Source organism: Chelmon rostratus, chromosome 16 (genome assembly GCF_017976325.1).
Source record: "Chelmon rostratus isolate fCheRos1 chromosome 16, fCheRos1.pri, whole genome shotgun sequence".
NCBI classification, from domain to species: domain Eukaryota; kingdom Metazoa; phylum Chordata; class Actinopteri; order Chaetodontiformes; family Chaetodontidae; genus Chelmon; species Chelmon rostratus.
In genome coordinates, this window is record NC_055673.1 from 1,806,916 (window position 1) to 1,825,336 (window position 18,421).

General features: G+C 44.1%; 1 protein-coding gene across 1 annotated transcript in view; it reads left to right on the top strand.

The window, feature by feature from the left end:
* LOC121619983 (tenascin) overlaps positions 1-18,421 on the top strand; it is a 41,638-nt gene that overhangs the window by 15,358 nt on the left and 7,859 nt on the right. Inside the window, exons 8-11 of the mRNA XM_041955919.1 lie at positions 9,959-10,112; positions 10,780-11,049; positions 12,902-13,612; positions 14,198-16,174. Of these exons, the coding sequence (XP_041811853.1) occupies positions 9,959-10,112; positions 10,780-11,049; positions 12,902-13,612; positions 14,198-16,174 (3,112 nt within the window). The remainder of the gene's footprint in view (positions 1-9,958; positions 10,113-10,779; positions 11,050-12,901; positions 13,613-14,197; positions 16,175-18,421) is intronic.

The following is an 18,421-nucleotide window of genomic DNA, read 5'->3' on the forward strand; positions in this document are numbered from 1 at the left end:
GAACAGCGGCATCCTGGGAGAAAGTCCTGTGTTTGTTTGACCCGTTCATCCACCCGCCTCCTCCTATGTGGACTTTCTTGCTCTTTACACTACGTCAGCTGACTTCCTCCTTTGCTCCCATGATGATTTCTACGTCCACTAGAGGTCGCCGCCTGACAGTAAATGTAAATATGAGATACAAATGAGACACAATTTGTTAATTAGTGACTTCACAGCTGAGCTTTGGACAGAGCCAGGCTAGCTGTTTCCCCCTGCTTCCAGTCATTGTGCTAAGCTAGGCTAACCACATCTTCACACCAGCTTTGCATCTAAACCTACAAAGATGTATTTTTGATCAGCTGGGGGAAGTTCTGAACACAACTCTGACATATTATCAAGTTTTAAGTTGCTAATTTCCACATCCAGCAGCTGCAGAACAGCATGATCAATCCGACAGAGTCGCGTTTGTGTCACCTGATTAATGTGCAATATTCTTCTAGCTCTGTGTTTGGTCTCCACCAGCTCCTGAGGGAAGTATCTGCTCTTTAGCTGCTAAATGCTGCACTATGTTCACCAGCTGGTCTCTGGCTGAGTCTGTCTGCTGTTTGCTGCTCAGCGGGTCGTGAACTGTGAACCAGAACAGTGAAGCCGTTTTTGAAGGATGCACAACAGATAGTTTAAAAACGTGGTCTGAGATATTTCTCAGCCGTTAAAAGTGAGCATAACTGGACAGTGAGTGATGTTGGTCATGTTGGACAGAAACGCAGCAGTCTGTCATTTCCATCACAGACGCCAGAAAAAATGATTTGTGAAATTGACTTCAGGTCCCAGAGGAGATCTCTGGGCACCACAACCAGTAAACCACAGCAGGATTTTATGACATTACGGTGCACTGACGCTGAACGCTGGATGATGGTTTAAGAGCAAAGTGCCACTTTCATGTTTCCATGACATAAACTGAAGCTTCCAGTCTCTTAACAAGTTAAAAAACATTCATTTTAGGATATTAAAGTTGAAGTAAACACAGATAAAGCTGTAACTTCGGCCCTTTTAGGATCATTTGCAGCTACTTCATCTGTCACCCATCAAAATCTCAGCATGAAACTGTGGTTTTAGAGCATTTAAAACATTTGAAAAATCCAACAGTTTCATTTAAAACTTCTGAAAATAACATTTCATCAGTACGTTGGGAGAAATTTGGGGGTTTTGGGACAGTAGGAAGGTGAAACGTTTCTGGGTTGCAAATCCAATTAGAAATAGTTTGTAGGAAGATTTTCGTCAACATTTTGCAGATGACAACTAATGAATCAAATTAGGATTCATGCCAGGAGGGCAGAGATATGTGCAGACTTTATTTCCCTGACGAACACTTTAAAAATCTACCGTGAAATTCAAAGCAATCCTCAGGGACTCTCAAGACGGCAGCATCAAATCCTCCTCTTCCGTGGAAAAGAATATGGGACTCCTTTCTGGGACGCCAAGGTTGACATTTCCTGACCACATCGTGTTTGTGTTTGTATCTTCCCACCGTGATCCAAACCACGACATAATTAGTCAGCAGCTCGAGAGCTTCTCTCTCAGTTCTGTGGAAGCCAAAGGAGAGCATCGAATGCTTCTGAAAAACACTTCGTCCTAAACATCCCACGTAGACGGGTCACCGACCGCCGCTGCCACCAAACCTCCCTAACATCTCTGCTTCAGGTGATACTCGAAAATGATGAATGTTCAGGGAGCAGAGAGTGAAAAGAGAAACAGATTCATGTCAAGGAATAATTCTAAAAACAACAAACACAGCAAGTAGAATGAAAAGCACAAACTTCAATCAGCTTTATTGTCATTGCACTTGCATATATCAAAACTCTCACTCATTCCAAGATAAGATTAAAATAATAAAAATATACAGTAAATAACTGTCAAAGTTATGCACAAAATAATTTAAGAGGCAAGATAATTTAAGTGTATGTTGCTGTTACAAACAGACAAAAATTAAACAAATAAGATCCTAACAGTCACAATCTGCCGATAACAAGGAGACAACATGAGGTTTATGCAATAAAGAAAACTTTAAAAGGTAGAAGATCAATCCAGTGATGAAGTGATGAAGGATAAGAAACACGACATCAGGAGAAGTAACGGTTCCTGGTGACTCCAAAAAGGAAAACCTTTGGTCGCAGGAACAGACAGTAAACATCAGCTTAGTCAGAGAGTGTCTGAACCGATCCGCTAAATAAACGAGTATTTATGAAGTGAGTCTATAACAAACGTCCCGATGCTTCGCGTTGGTTTATCCTGACGTGAAACTGTTTACACTCACGGATCAACAGGCGCCGACGCCTGAACACGACGACACTTGTTTGTATGAGGCACGTTCGGGAGGAGGAAGCAGCCAGAAACATGTGTGACGCTGGCTGATTCACTTTGAATCTGTCTCAATCTGAATCCACAACAAACACGTTTTCTGTCCTGACTGGCGAGATTGTTAGCAGGCGACCTCTGGTGGCTGCAGTAATAATGACGGGAGCAAAGGAGGAAGTCAGGTGTTGTAGTAGAAATACCAAGAAAGTCCTCGTGTGGAAGACGGTGGGATGGATCAATGTGCATCAATGAGTCAAACAAACACAGGACTTTCACCCTGGAGGCCGCCGAGCCGAACGTACATCACGTATTTACCAGTAAGGTACTTATTTTTACTCAATCTGAGCAAACTGTGTCACAGTGTTCACCAGGTCGCCTGCTGCTGTCCAGTGGTGATCTGTTTCGTTCAGCCGGCCTGTTCAGTCATTCACGTATGAGGACGTGTTAGTTGGTTTGATTGTCTCTGACTATTTCATTGTCTGAAGCTTGGTGAGCGTTAGAGACTGCCTCATGTCAGCTGGATGAACCCTGGAGGACAGTAACACTTCATCTTCGTCCTTTTTTTTAAAAGTGTTGCGTTTCCTGGATGATTCCTCTCAAACCAGATTTTTAGATCTACTGTCAACCCTCACAGGAACCTTAAATGATCATTGAGAGGGTGTGTCGCTAGTGACAACACAGATGGCTTCAAAGTTAGACAAACATGAACAGCGACATAGCAACAGCGCCTGTTACAGAGCAGGCGGCTCCGTCAGGATCCAGATGAATCCGCAGCATTACAGCATCGAGGTTTCAGCTTTTTGACGTGTTCGGCCTCCACTGATGAATCACTGCTGATCACCGGTGATCAGCCTTGGTGATCACTGCTGATCACTGCTGATCGCTGCTGGTCATTGCTGATCGCTGCTGATCGCTGTTGATCACTGCTGATTACTGCTGATCACTGCTGATCATTGGAGCTGATTCATGACGATTTGTCTGTTTCAGTTTGGATCAAAGATTAAATCACGGCAGCACTTTAAGCGGAGCTCTCGCTTATATCGACTTATTTTCAAGTATATTTTGTTGGAAATTTAATGCACATCATGAGGAAATGTTAATTAACATATCTGACAAGTATTTCATTTGTTTTCTGTCCGAAGTTCAGATTCGTTGTTATCCAGTCGTTGTTGTGTCGAGGCCCCTAAAGGCAGCACCTGGTGAAGGTTCCTGGAAGTTTTTGGTTTTGTTTTATAATTAAGAAGTCTGTAATGACTCCAGACATTAAATATTTAACCAAAGCCTCGATCCTTCTATGACCAAAACCTTACCACAGACAGGACACAAGACGTGAACCCTGGTCTTTGTCTGACCCCCATCCTGTGACTCCGGTGTGGGACGTGAACCTGACCATAACCCACCAGTGATCACTGTGTGTTCAGCAGCACAAAGTAACTGAGCTAACATTTAGCTGCTACAGCGTTCAGTATGAATAAGATTTCAAGCGGGGGCTGGTTGAAGGGTCATAGTTCTTTACTTTCTGATCCAGGCACTGCCCACCGCTCTCATTCACATCGTTTTAAACTTGCTGTGTTTGGTAAATGGTCTCCATTTGAATAGAATGCTGAATTAGCGGTTAGCAGTTCCTGTTCGCAGTGTATCCGTGGTTGTACTGTCACTGGATTACTCTGATACTGAAGAAAACTTGAAAACATGAAGGCTCCCCGGCAGGTTCTGGGATTATAAGGAGCATCTTCTTTTTTTCTGTGATTTCTAAGATGATTTAAGGACATTTATTCCTGATGAATATCCGGATATCAATATCTAAGACTTTCTCAGGATGGATGTCATGTCGGGGTTTTCAGATTTTTTTGATGCAAATTGCAGAAATTGGACACTTCATGGTTTCACAATACAGAAGTATCATGGAGTTTAATGGACATTAGAACCACTGTGGAGCACTCACTGTGTTTCTGTTAATCACCGGATGTTGAAAGCTTCTGAAAAGAGTTTTTCAAACGGGATGTTTTTGCTGCTAATGAATCATTATCTTCAGATATGGTGGTCGTTGAGGGCGATGATCATTTTTTTCTCCTTCAGCTTCACTTGTTCATCAGGACCGTCCGTTTCTCAAACATGTGTGATCAATCAGCAGCAGCAGGCATTAAAGACGTGGAAAATTACTAATTGTGCTGGTATTTGCGAGAGTTGTGTCGAGGAGAGAGAGAGAGACGAACAAAGAAAAGACTCTCAACCTCCAAAACTCTCTGAATCAGTCAAACTCAAAGCTGAGGTGAAGAGAAACCAGCTCGCTGCTTTAGATTACACACACACACACACACACACACACACACACACACACACACACAGAGGAGGAATCATCTCCACACATGACTTCCTCTCAGTCATGTTTTCCCACACACACACACACACACACAGTTACACTGATCGCCTCGTTCTGCGATTTCCTCGTCAAAACAGACCAACGATCTCCCTGCAATGACATCATCGAGGGATTAAGCCTCGGTAATGACTCTGAGAGACATTTGGACCAGAATAACGTCCAAAATATCCTCAGCCACCCTCAAGTGGAGAGAGACAAAGACTGGTGTGATGGATGGATGCGGAGAGATAAAGTGTTAAGAGCTGGAGGAAGCGGTGGAGAGACGCCTGAAGAGTCCCGCAGAGGGAATAAGACTGGAGCTGAAGAGAGGATGTGAAAACAACAAGACGACATCTTTTTTACTTTATGAGCCCGCAGAGAGGAGAAGATGTCCTGACCGGAGTCCATGGAAAACAGAGGGACATCGAAACGAACAGAGAGGAAGAGAGAACGTGCAAACGGCAAATTAAAGGAATCGTTTCATGTTTCCTGCACAGAATTCCTTTATATGAGCTGGAATGGTGAATAATCTAACTCATTTAGTCCAGATCAGGTCCATGAGGATGCCAAGCTGTTCCCGGCCAGAGAGGGTATGTCATTCTGGGTCTGGGTCTCCAAGGGGTCTCCTCCCAGTTGGACACCTCGTTCCCACCTTGCACAGTTTTTGTACTTGTACTAAACTTGTGCTAAACAAATAAACTAAACTAGACCTGCCCGGAAAACCTCCAGTCCAGGAGGCATCCAGATCAGACATCCAAACCACCTCGCCTGCTGCAAACTCCCCGTGGATGTCCGAGCTCCTCGCCTCGTCTCTGAGCCCTGAGTCCAGACCAGGACCCACCATTCATGTGGGTATGTCTCTGCAGCTGAGGCCTCCTTCGCTCACTACGCGAGGCCCGGTGCGTAGGTCGAGCTTTGCCTTCAGGCTCAGCTCCAGCACAGTCAGCTGACACCGCCCCCCTCCACCTGTCGACCTCACCCTCCGTCGTACCCCTCACTCGCGAATAAGACCTATCCCTGAACTCCTTCTCTAGAGGCAGTGCGTCACTCCCGACCCGGAGGGAGCAGGCCAGCAGTTGGCCTCGGACTCGCGGCTGCTGACTCTCGTCCCGACGGCACTGAACAGTAAACAGTGAATCTGAATTGACGGGACTTCGGTGATCACATCAGCTCGTAAGCGGCACCGTCAAACTACATACTTTGCTGTTTGGTTTGGATGACTTGTTACAGCTGTCACATTGTGAGAATCTGGACCCAAATTTTAGACTCTGGTCTGTCTTTGGTCCCCAGAGATCATCAGTGGACAGGTCTCACAGTTTGGTCTAATTGGTCCAAAGAATCCCCCTTGTTTCTCTCAGGACTGTCAGCGTTCGTCTGTATCCTCGGCGCGTCCAGGCCTGAAGTTAGAGGACAGAATAGAAGACAGATGAAGGTGGAACTCAGAGACAAAACAGTCCAACAGATCAGAATGAAAACAGAAGAGCGGTGAATGAACACAACACTTGGAGGTGGAGAGAAAAAGATGCAGATGTGGGATGCTTGTTGCCACGGATACATGTAAACACTGTCAAAAACATGGCGACTGCCAGAGAGATGACATCACCACCGAGCCACAGCTGTGACACAGAGAGAGAGAGGGAGAGAGAGGGAGGGAGACATAGAGAGAGAGAGAGACGTTTACCAGGTCGACAGATAAACAACAACAACAGCTGAGGAGATTTCCAACAGGTGGAGAAGAAGATTTACCTCCGAGGGATGAAGAGAACCACAGAAAGAGTCTGAACTTCGCGGAACATCTGGCTCATAGAAACGCTGTTTTATGTTCAAGTAGTTTCAGAAGTTCAGGCGTCCACCGGCCCGGCGATGCAGCGGGACCCCGGGGTTCGTCCCCGCGTGCCAGATGGCCGGCGGACCGCTGTTCATGAACCGCGTTCACTTCCTGCAAATATTTATTGTTTCCAGGTGACATCATCGCGCTCGCCTCCAAACGCGGGTCTTTACATTTCCCTTTTAACGTTCCACCTCCCGAGATTACAGACTGCAGACCGCTGCAGGCGGGTCGAACCACATCCGATCACTCACCTGATTATTGCTCATTTCATGATTAATCAATCTAACATTTGCATTGCTAATAATCTTCTTTTACAATCATAAAAGACACAAAAAGCAGCAAATCGTCAGATCTGAGAGGCTGGAACGACACAGCAGTTTTGCATTTTGCTTGATAAATGATTTAAACATCTATTTAATGATCAGAATCATTGTTGATTAATTTTTTTTGTTTTATCTTTAAAACTCTGGTGCCATGTTTGAAGTGATGTGATGCTGACATGCTGAAAAAATCTTCCATGTTTCCTTCTCATGCAGCATTTTTAACAAAATTCAAAAATCTTTCTCAGAAAAGGGGACATTTGGGTACTTTTACTTGAATACTTGAAGTTCATTTTCCTGATTGCACATTGTGTTAATGTTTTAAATGCACTCACAGCTGCAGTTTTCAGTGTGTAGCCGTTTTAATGAGCTGCAGAGCTGCACAGAATCTGCACTTTTGTTTCTATGCCTCATAAACAGTCTCCAGTTGATGACGTCTGTCTCATTTATTCACATGGACGTGCATAAAAAGGAGACCAGTCCAAGACGACCGTTTCAGCGGCAGGAAGCGGACGCGATGAATCAACCCTCAGTACAACCGGCAGTGGTTGTCTGAAACGAGTTCATTTAGAACCAAACTGCAGTTTTCTGTGGATGAATCATCTGAACCAGATTCCTCAGAATAACTCGGTGGTCAGAGTTCAGGCAGGATCATCCCTCTTCAGCCTTTTCATGATCCGCTCACTGATTCATTCAGCAGAGAGACGTCATCAGCATGAAGCCGGACCCTAGGTGGCACTGTGTCCAACATCGTTCTTCCATTCTAAAGACTTTGGTCATCCTCAGATTAGCTTAGCGATGTTAGCATTTTGCTCACAGAGCAGCCTCACAGAGCATCTACAACCTGAATCCTGATTCAATCCGGATCATCAGCAGTGGAAAGTACATTTACTCAAGTACTGTACTTTACTTGAGTATTTCCTTTTTACCCAACTTGTAATCCACTATATCTCAGAGGTAAATATTGAACATTTTACTGCATTGCTTGAGTTACTTTGCATATTCAGATTATTAATGCAAATATAATCAACAAATAAATTATGTACGTTCAGATAAAGCTTTATTGCTCCTCGGAGGAATGTGCAAACTGTGCTGCAGTATATGAAGTAATTAAACTTAGCTACACGTTTACCAGCTGCAGCATTAGAGTGATGAACACACAATTAATGCATCAATAATTACAAAAAACATTATTTTGAAATGGGCTGTTGTGCTTAATGAGGGCTTTTACTTTGGGCACTTCTGTGTTTTTTAACATTATGAATGCAGATCTTTAACTTCTACCACTGTAGAACTACTTCCACTGAAGTAAAAGACCAGAGTATTTCCTCCATCACTGACACTATGCTGGACGTCATATCTGAGGCTGCCGTCCTGCTGATGACACTCTTGCAATAAGTGGAACCAAACAGAGGAACAGTCCTTTTGGAGAACCTTCTGTGGAGACACTGGATTCATAAACAGCAGCCTGAGTGTCATTTAGGGGCCCAGCTGGACCCCCCCGTGTTCAGGAAGAACCAAACATCATCGTCACAGAGCCTCCACTCAGCACTGATGATGTCACCTCCTTCATGTGGGAACGGATGGAGGCGTTCGGATGCTTGGACACTGATCCAGGACGACCTCTGGAGCTGCATTACCAGGCAGCCAACATAGTGACCAGCATGGCAACAAGCCGCGGTCCATTTTCTTTACAACACAGAATCCATTCATAGGAAGTGAAATAAAAAGGAAACTTCAGCCCAGCTCTCCCGGTGGAGCGATCGCTGAGTGAGTCTCAGCTTTTCATTCAGGGGACGTTTCCAGTAGATAAATTAAGTAACGAGAACTTTGTGCAGCATGAAATGATCCTGACTGAAGTTGTGTTAATGAACTGAACACGGAGTCACCACAGACTGTAATGACAGGACAATAATCACAGCTGCAGGATTTGATTGGCTGAAATAAGGTCTCAATCAAAACTGGGTGTAATCATGAAAGCAAAAAATGTCAAAAATAAATTTCTCCCTTTTGGTTTCAGGACAAGTGATTTCCAGAGCAGATTTGCTATTCAAAGAGGTTTTATGACAAAAATCCGACACATAAGGGCTTTAATGAAATAGTTGGAGTCGGCTGCTAATGGCTATTAGCGTTCATTATCTTTAAATGTGTGTTTATTTGGAATATCGAAAAAATACTGAAAAACACGTTGTTGAATAGAATCCAGGTTAACGGCTTCATGGGCAAACACTGAATATACACAGTCAACGTTCTGACCGCAGCACAACAAAGACGAGTTTCAGTCCTTTGATTTCCCTCCAGATTGTTTCTGTTCTGCTTCAGTAAAGTCTGATTTTGGAAAAAAGTCTGTTGTATTTGAAAATACAACAGGACGAGTGTGTGTCTTCGACCACACACACGCTGATGCCCTGCAGACAGCAGCGTGTTTCCACTCAGTCCGATCAGGCTCTTCATGCACCCTGATGATGATTACTTCCATTAGTGTTACTGGGAATGTGTTTCTTCCCTCAGCTCTCTGAACTTAAGTCAGGGTACAACTTAAATCAACAAACAGTTTGGAGAACATTTAATGGAGTTCATTTTCAGCCATCAGCGTGGGAGGAAACAGGGGGAAACACTCCCTCTGCTGGTCGTTGTGCAGCTCTGCGCTCAGGTTCAGGAAAGTACCCAAATCCTTCAGTGCACAAGAGAAATAAAGAAATCATCAAGGTATTAAACAAATGTTTGTATAGCAGTTTAAAAACATTTGAAGACAAAACACTTGATTTTTTGGTCTTTGGTCAAAGAACCAAATGTCTTCACTGTGTCCTTCAGACTTCTGAGGCCAAATTAGAGACATTTCCATTGAATTTTACTCACCAAGCAGCATTGAATCACCTCATCTCTGCCTGTGGCTTGTGAATATCTTGTGTATGTATAGAAAAGTGTGGGAAACTGGTCAAGTGGTCTAAAGGCTGCACAGATTCACAAACCGTGGATTAAAGCTGTCGCTCTGCGCCGCGTTCAGGTGAACTCCTCGAAGTTTGCTGTCCTCGAGCCGAGAAGCACCTGATTCTGAGAACCCTGTTTCACCTTCTCCCCCCTCACTTGTGTTCTTTGTGTGGCCAACAGAAGGAGAGCGACCAGCAGATAACGGTTCAGGTGGAGGGCAGCCTGACCACCTTCACCCAGACGGGTCTGGCGGCCGGTCAGGAGTACACCGTCAGCATCAGCGGCGAGACCGGCGGCCGGAGGGGAGCCGAGAGCTCTGCTGAATTCATGACCCGTGAGCTCTCCATGTTTATTTGTCCTTTACTGAATACAACAGACATGTCCGACTCGCTGTTCTCTTCTTGAACAGTTGAGAGAAGAAAACAGTGTGGAAGCTGTGTTGTTGGTGTAATTTACAGATTCAGGCCTCGTAGTGTCCACCAGTGTTCCAGATGCTCTTCTACATTTCCTGAAAACATAATATAATCTAAATGATGGATATTGATAAGCAAGACAACATATGTGCTGCAGCCTCGACACAAGAAACATCGCTATTGATATCTGCATTGAAGAAGCCACATTCATCAGATGTGGCAGATACTGAAATCAAATATATTGCAGTTGACAGTAGTGCTTACATGTGAAAAACTGCCCATAAAAGTGCAGTTTCAGCTGCAGCAGTTAGAAAACGGAGCTTCTGACCAACATATTGGCCGACGTGAGCAGCTCAAATGGCCAAACTGGCAGAGGGACTTTAAACATTTCCCCCTCGCTGCCCTTCCTGTGAAAGATGTAATCTGTGGCAGCTGCTCGGCGGCGAGTGGAACTGTGAGTTTAGGAAAGTAAAGAGGAGGAAATGTGCTGAGCCGAGGTAAATTTAACGCTGAAAAAGGTGTGAGTGTACACAATGACTCCCACAGCTACATGTCATCAGCTAGAACAGGTGTCCTCTTCTTCTTCAGTCATGTCTGGTCCCACCAACCTCCAAGTCGTCAAGACGACCTCCACGTCCGCCGTGGTCCAATGGGAGCAGTCGCAGGGGGAGATTGACAGGTACCGTTTGACCATCACACCCAGCGACACACCGGGCAGGAGTCAAGAAATGACCGTGCCCGTTGGCCAAAACTCCGCCCACATCCAGCAGCTGGAGGCGGGGCGTTTGTATGACATCATACTCGTGGCGGAGAAGGGCTCGAGTCGGAGCGAACCCGCGACCACCCAGGTTACTCCAGGTGAGTAGCACCAAAGACGCATTTTAACACTGACTGTAAGATGAGCTCCTTTTTTAAGACAAGAAGTTTGGAAAAGTCTCTATAAGGTCTGTACGCAAAACAGAAGCAACATAAAATAAATAGAGTTATTTATCACATGGATCCATCGAAGGTGACTAGATTCACAAATAAAGAAAGGAGATGAACAACAGATACCTTAATTAGATGAATAAGTACAACCAAGAGAGGACTGCACAGTAACATAGTTACAGTCACTGAATTAAGTTCAGTCATGTTGGCTAGTAATGCTGTGAATGTGTAAATGTTTACTCCTCAAATATAATACAACCCCCACTTTTTCAAAAGTAAAATGTTGTTTTATATTCGAGTCAAACCTGTAATTTCTGATGAGATTTGATGGGATAGTTTGGAATATTTACTGACAGAAGGACGATAGAAAACAAAGTAGAATCCACAGTGTGATATTTCTGCTAGTTTTGGTTTTGCTGCAAAATGTAAGTAAATGAATTTGAATAAATATAAAAAAAACAAATTAAAATAAGGTCACAACTGTCTGGTAAACATGGACCTCTAAAATGTCAACTTTGGTTAAAGCACAGCCATTCAAGAGCTGAGTCTGATAATATTAATATAATGTTGTGTAGAATCACAGCATGATAGACCTGCTTCCTCTGAGCCGCAGCGCTCCATCGTTGTCCAAAAACTATTAAAATCACATCTATGAGCAGCAGAGACCTGTTCCTTCATGATCATGAACACACACATTATAGTTTATTTTGACTCAGTCCCACACACTCCGTCCTGCTGCCACAAACACTCACTACAGCACCAAATGTGGATTCACCCGCCGCTGAAAATAGTCCCAAATAAATACACTACCTCCTCCTGTTTGTTTGATAAAAACTACAGTGAGCGGCTGTTTTTGGACATTACTGAACCTCAAGAGGAAACTATATATTTGTGAGGTGTTTTTAAAGAATCTGCCAGGCAGGGTTGGAGTATCAGAAGGCTGTGAGAGACGGATTGACGCACACAGTAAGAAGAAAGATAGGAAATCTATAATAATGTCTCATTCCATCAGTTTAAACTTGGTGGAAATGCCTTCTTAAGATTATTTAGTCTTAGAAAAAGGTTTAAAGACGATTTTCCTCACCCTTCATCTTGTCTGTCGTCATGTTAAAACTCAACAAACTTGGAAATTGATGGATCAATAAGGCAAAAGTTAGAAATAGGACAAAGACGTAGAAATGGAGGAGAGACAGATAGCGTGAAAAATAGATGATAGGGACATACACCTGACGAAGCAGCAGAGAGTTAGTCTGCAGCACAACCTGCATCCATGGATGCTTCAGCCTTCCTCGTGGTGAGTGTGAGCAAGTCAAATGCTTTTCAGGTGAGAACAGACTTGGTCCAGCTAAGTGAAAGCAAGTGAATCATATAAATGCATCACAGTGTGAAGAAAAGTTACTGTAAAAGTTAATGAAGCGAGATGCAGCCTGAACCCTCCAGGAGCACAGACAAGAGAATATTCCTAAACTGCTACTCATTCGTGATATTTCCCTCTCAACAGTGACCGCGCATGATAAATTCATCTGTCCAAGCTCAACATTAATTATATTTCAATTTTCTCCTTGCAGGTTTCACATGGATGCTGCTGCCTTAAGTTTTTTTGTTTGCACTTACATAATAACTGACAAACTACTGTGAATTAGGTTTCCTGGAAAGTATCATAATGAATATTAAAACTGCTTTTCTTCCTTTATTAGACACGATCTCTTCTGGATTATGAACAGCAGCAACATGTGATGGTCTTAACCTTGAATCCAAATGCTCACTCCCTTCACATCTTTAGGAAACACATTACCAATGGTTACCACTGCAGCTTTGACCATGCAGGTCACATTAGCACCTGGACAAGACGTTGGCAACAGAGACCAAGACTTTGACCCATCGCCTGGGGTGCGAGTCTTTGACCAACATGAGCGGAAAGATGGGAGCGAGGCTGACGCCGTGAAAGTCGGGGGTATGGATGGACCTAACAAAGATTCCACAGCCTCCGTGATTGCAAGAACTAAACCTCTGGTTAACAGGAATACGGCAAAAGATGGCACCAAACCCAAACTCGCTGAAAGGCCCACATTGACAAGGAAGCCAAATGTCACAGGCCTTTTCCGTTTTAACACAAGCAGAGTTGTGCCCGGAGCAAGAAAGTTTGGCCCGGGCCCTTTGAAAAAGCCACCAGTTGGGGAGAAGAAGAAGAAGAAGGTACCAGTAGTACCCAAAAAACTTAAACCAGGTGTCCCCACCATCGGAGACAGGACAGTGGCTTTGACCATGAGAGACCCAACTACAGAGGCATCAGGTAATGAGGGAAGGGATGCCAAAAATCCACTTGTAATGCCGGGGACTGATTTGGATACAAACAGACAAAGTGGCTCAGAGGAGGAAATTATTGCTGTGGGCTCCAAAGAGCTACCAGATGTTGGCATGGCAGGCCATGGAAACGACACGGCTCCAGTGTCTCCAGAGCCAACCGGGACTGTTCAAAGTCAAGAGAAGAAATGTATGAACAAAGTTAAAGTGACACACATCAGATTACCCCAAAAGGACAGAGGCAGTGGGTGTAGAGGCGATGGAGCGGGGCTGGTAGGAAAGACACCAGGCTCACGTCAAGGTTCAGATTTCAAACCCTCACCTGCAGAGACAGACCTAGACTATTCACCAGATCCTTTACACAAACTCCTGACGGACACTTTTGACAATTTGAACATCACCACCTTTTCTGTTCACCTGTCCGAACCATCAGACCTCTCTGTTGATTCAGATAGAGTGAGGATGCAGATTTTAAGTGGACTGAAGCCACTGTCGTCTTTGCCGCCTTCGTCATCATCCTCATCGACCTCACAATCATCATCACATTCGTCATCATCACATTCATCACCATCATCATCACATTCGCAATCATCAGCTGCAGCATCATCATCTTCATCCTCATCAGCTTCATTAGTTTCATCTTCATTAACAGCAGCACCATCATCATCACTAATATATTTAGCTTCATCATCACCCTCGTCATTACCATCACCTTCATCATCACCATCATCACCTCCATCGTCTCCATCATCATCCCTTTCCAGCTCTGAATCAGGCTCAGTTGAAAGCAATGAACCAGATGAAAGCAGCAAAGGTACGACTGACGTTGCATCATCTGAAGACAGAAAACTACCGCCCTCAGGAAAAGCTGCCGTACCTTTTTTCCGCCGTACACCTGCAAAATCTGGATTTGTACGACGCCCACGACCGAACTTTGGATCATTTCAGAACAAAACTCGTCTACATTTGAGAGCTCCTCATCGTTCCCCTCCTCATTTGAACCTCATCCCTGGAAAAGAGACAGAGAGCAGGAATACATCTACAAGTGAGTTACTGTCTTCACCATCTTCATCTGCTTCAGAGGAATCATCCTCAGTTGAGGTAAATATACCAGTGAGGGATACAAGTGGATTCAAAGATGGGGCAACTACACCTGCATCTTCTGAAGTTGAACATAATGAGAAAAAGATGCCAACGGAAAGAGGACGAATCCCAGTTCGTCGTCTTCCTCTAAAGAGAGGATACCTGCATGGCCCACTTCCAAATTCTGGACCTCTTAAGAACCGAATTCGTCCAAATTTGAGGCTGCTGCCTCCCCCCTCTCAGCCTTTAAGTCCTGCATCAGAAACAAGGAAAGAGCAGCTTTCTTCCACTGAATTGTTAGCCACTTCATCTCCTGTTTCCAAAGAATCCTATCCAGCTAAAGGTACAGGGCCAATAGGAGAGGAGAATGAAGACGGAGTCGGGACAAGCATGTCCACCGAGTTCAGTCAGACCCTCAGAGGAAGTGGAGTGAATTCCTCCCATCAGCCATCCGCCAAAGTTGGTTACTTCCGTCGGCCACAGCTGTATGGTGGACGTTTACCAAACAAAACCCGTACAAACCTGAGACCGCCCCAACATCCATATAGAGGTCCCGTGCGCAAGCCTTTTCCAACCAGAAAGCTGAATGGAGGCAGTGGCATTATTGTTGGAAGTCAAACTAACCAGTTAGAAAAGGTTAGTGCTTCTGAAATCCCAGATAACCAAGCAGGGGAGCAGAATGCCCTCATGCCTACCCAAGGAGTCCAAATTAGACAGTCAGGAGAACAAGACACTGTTCACACAGAGGTAATTCCACGTGCCCAGACAGATGCTCACGACACTACCATCAGACCACAGACTAAGGAATTAGAAGAGATGGCCAATGCTCCAGTCCAAACTGCCAAATCTGGGGAAGAAGACACAAGAACCCCAGAATTCAACTCTGACTCTGACATTCATACAGAGAACGTCCATGCTGCCAAAAATACTCAAGATAGACCAACTATAAAACAAACTTCCAATTCAAGACATGGTGCCCCGAGACCAGTCACACTTCCAAAGAGACAACCACCAACAAGAAGTGACCAGATGAGACACTACATCAGCGGGACCCAAAGGAGAGTGGATACAAAAACAAATAATACCACAAAAAGGTTGTTAGACAGTAAAACTGAACAGACAAGAAGCGATGATTCCAAACGTCTGACAGGTTCGGACTTTTCTTCTCCTGAAGTCACAAGAGAACCTCTGGACTATGTGGGAGTGACAAACCGGACCTCAGACGGGTTCACACTCACATGGGACTCACCAGAAGGGAAGTACAGAAACTTTGTTGTGACAAGAAAACAAGTTGGGAAAGATGGGAGGCCAAAGCAGGAGCAAAGTAAGAAGGACCATGCAGAAGATCAAGAAGACTCTGAGAAACAGGGTCACAACAAAGCAGAGGAAGCAAATCTTCATCCAACCAAAGAAACAGAACCAGAAAAGGGAAGCAGTGAAGATGAAAATAGAGTACCTGAAAGTATCTCCACGGGGGTTTCAAGGATCCAAAGCAGTACAGCAGCCAAACTGGTGACAGGAAGTGACAGTACCTTCAAAAAAGTTCTTCCTGCTCCAGCTCGCTCCTTCCAGTTTGAGGATCTGCCTCCTCAGACCGAGTACACCGTGACTTTGCTTGGAAAGGGTCCTGGCCTTCTGTCCAGACTGCACAAGCTTGTCATCAGTACAGGTACAAGCCATTGTGACAGTAGAGAAACTTTACTGACTACTGTACAATGCTGCAACATTCCTGTCAATGTTGTGAAGCCCTTTAAAGAAAGCTGCTCTGCACCATTGACATGTTAAACTGTTCACGCACACATTTTACATTTTTACTTCAAACAAAACATCATTTGTTAACTAATTGTCACTTGTCTTCAGTCTGACTGCAAACGTCTGCTCACCCACTAAATGCTTCCTCCATGTTCGTTTCAAGAGCTCAGCTGCTGTGGCGCTCTTGAAAACTGTAAGCTTGTGATTTACAATTGACGTAACATGTTGTTGTTTGTTTTCAGCGAGTCTCGATGTTCAAAATGTCCATTCTGCTGTTGTGTTTTGTGTCAGTGCTATATTTGTGCACTCATTTGTCAACTTTCTTGATATATTAAATACTTATAAGAAGTAGTCAAGACTTTACCGTAAAGACATGTTCAGTCATTTGATGTCAAACCTCAGATGTGCATTGACACTTTTTTCATGTAGTTGCATGGCAACATTAGCATCAGTTGTCTGACTTAACTTAACGTGTAGATTACCGGGAGTAAGTGGGATGTCCATATAGAGAGTCAAAACCAGAACTTCTGGGTCCTGTTGCAGAAGTAGAAAACCCCCATTCAAAACCCCTTCTGTGAAAATGCAGCCTCAGAGCAGAGCTTGTCTCAACAGCACGCTGTGTGGCTCGCTTCAAATGCTTAGATAAGATCAAAACAGTTGCTTTTTGTTTTCGTTGAAAAAGATCTGATATTTCTGTTACTGTCACATGAGACACCAATTTCCATAAGCCTTCGGTGAATCCATGAAGAGGTCGAGGAAGTAGTGTTGTGACGATCACAAACGAACTGGTTCTTTTGGACGGCTCGTTAACATGAACGATGGGAACCGAGTCGCAGCTGGGAACCGTTCTTTTTTTTTTTTTTCCTGTTTTTTCTGTGAGCGCTGCCCAGCTGCGCGCTGCTTATTAGATATGCAAATAGCATCACGCCACCTTGTGCACGCTGCCTTCATGAGAGTGCGCCAGTAACTAAAAAAAAAGCAAAGCACTGTCAAAGCAGAGTGATGTGGCGCCACCCTGTGGAATATTTACAATTAAACCAGATCAGACTTTAAAATCTAATCCACACATGTCAAATAAGGTTATAATCAATATTTCAGAATAATTTAAACTCATGTTGGTGGGATATCTAAATTCATTCCTCCCAGTGGTTATGTCCAGGATGAGGCCAGACTGCCTTCTTAAAATTTAATCAATATAAAAATGAGCCAAATGAGCCAGTTTTTTGAACGGCTCTTTAAAAGGAACGGCTCACCAAGATCCGGCTCCCCTCAAAGAGCCATAAATCCATCTCTACGAGGAAGTTCAGACAGTTTTTATCCAGCAGAGAAAACAATAAAAAAAAAAAAAAAATGACTTAAGAGGGGAGCTTTGATTAATATTATGGACATGAACGAAACCAAGTCTTTTATTTGGAGCTGCAGTTTTTTCAGTGTTGTCATCGTTTAGCTTTGTGAAAATAAAGTTGTAGTGGTGGCAATCAGTCTTAGAGTGTGGAAAATAGTTAGGATAGACAGGAAGTGATGTCTACAGTGTGGTGTATCTGTCACAGCAGGCCTGGGTTTATGTCCTCTTAAACCACAGTGACGGCCTTTCTCTAAGCTTAGCCCAGTTTTTTAGTTGCCTACAAGCCTCATTGATAAATGACTTGCAGGACTGCAGAACTGCAGCAAACTGAGACCTTGTCGGTGTCTCTTTAACGAGACAGTTTTTCTGCTGAGTTGACATCAAATGAAAAAACATCATAACAGCGTAACAACACCATTCACTGCTGCTCTGGTCTTCTCTCATTCAGGGTAAGCTAACAGCCAGCTTCACTGACACCCCTTCACCCCTCACCCAAACCAGGGTAAGACCACCTCTGGTCTCTGTACGTTTGGTCTGTCTTCGCCTGTCACATCCACACATCCACGCACATTTTAACCCTTTCAGGAGGTTGAGCTTCAACGTGGATTGTTTAGAAGTAAACAGGTCTGTCAGCGCTGTATGGACTGACAGCATGGGATGTTTTTAACTTACAGACTCTATTAGGAATAAGAGTCTACACCCCCTTTATAAAACAACTGTGCAAATAGATTCAGATATTATATTTATATGTGAAAAAACACATTTCAGGACGCATGAAAAACTGCTGCTACATGTGTTCAGTGAGCCTTCCTCAGACTT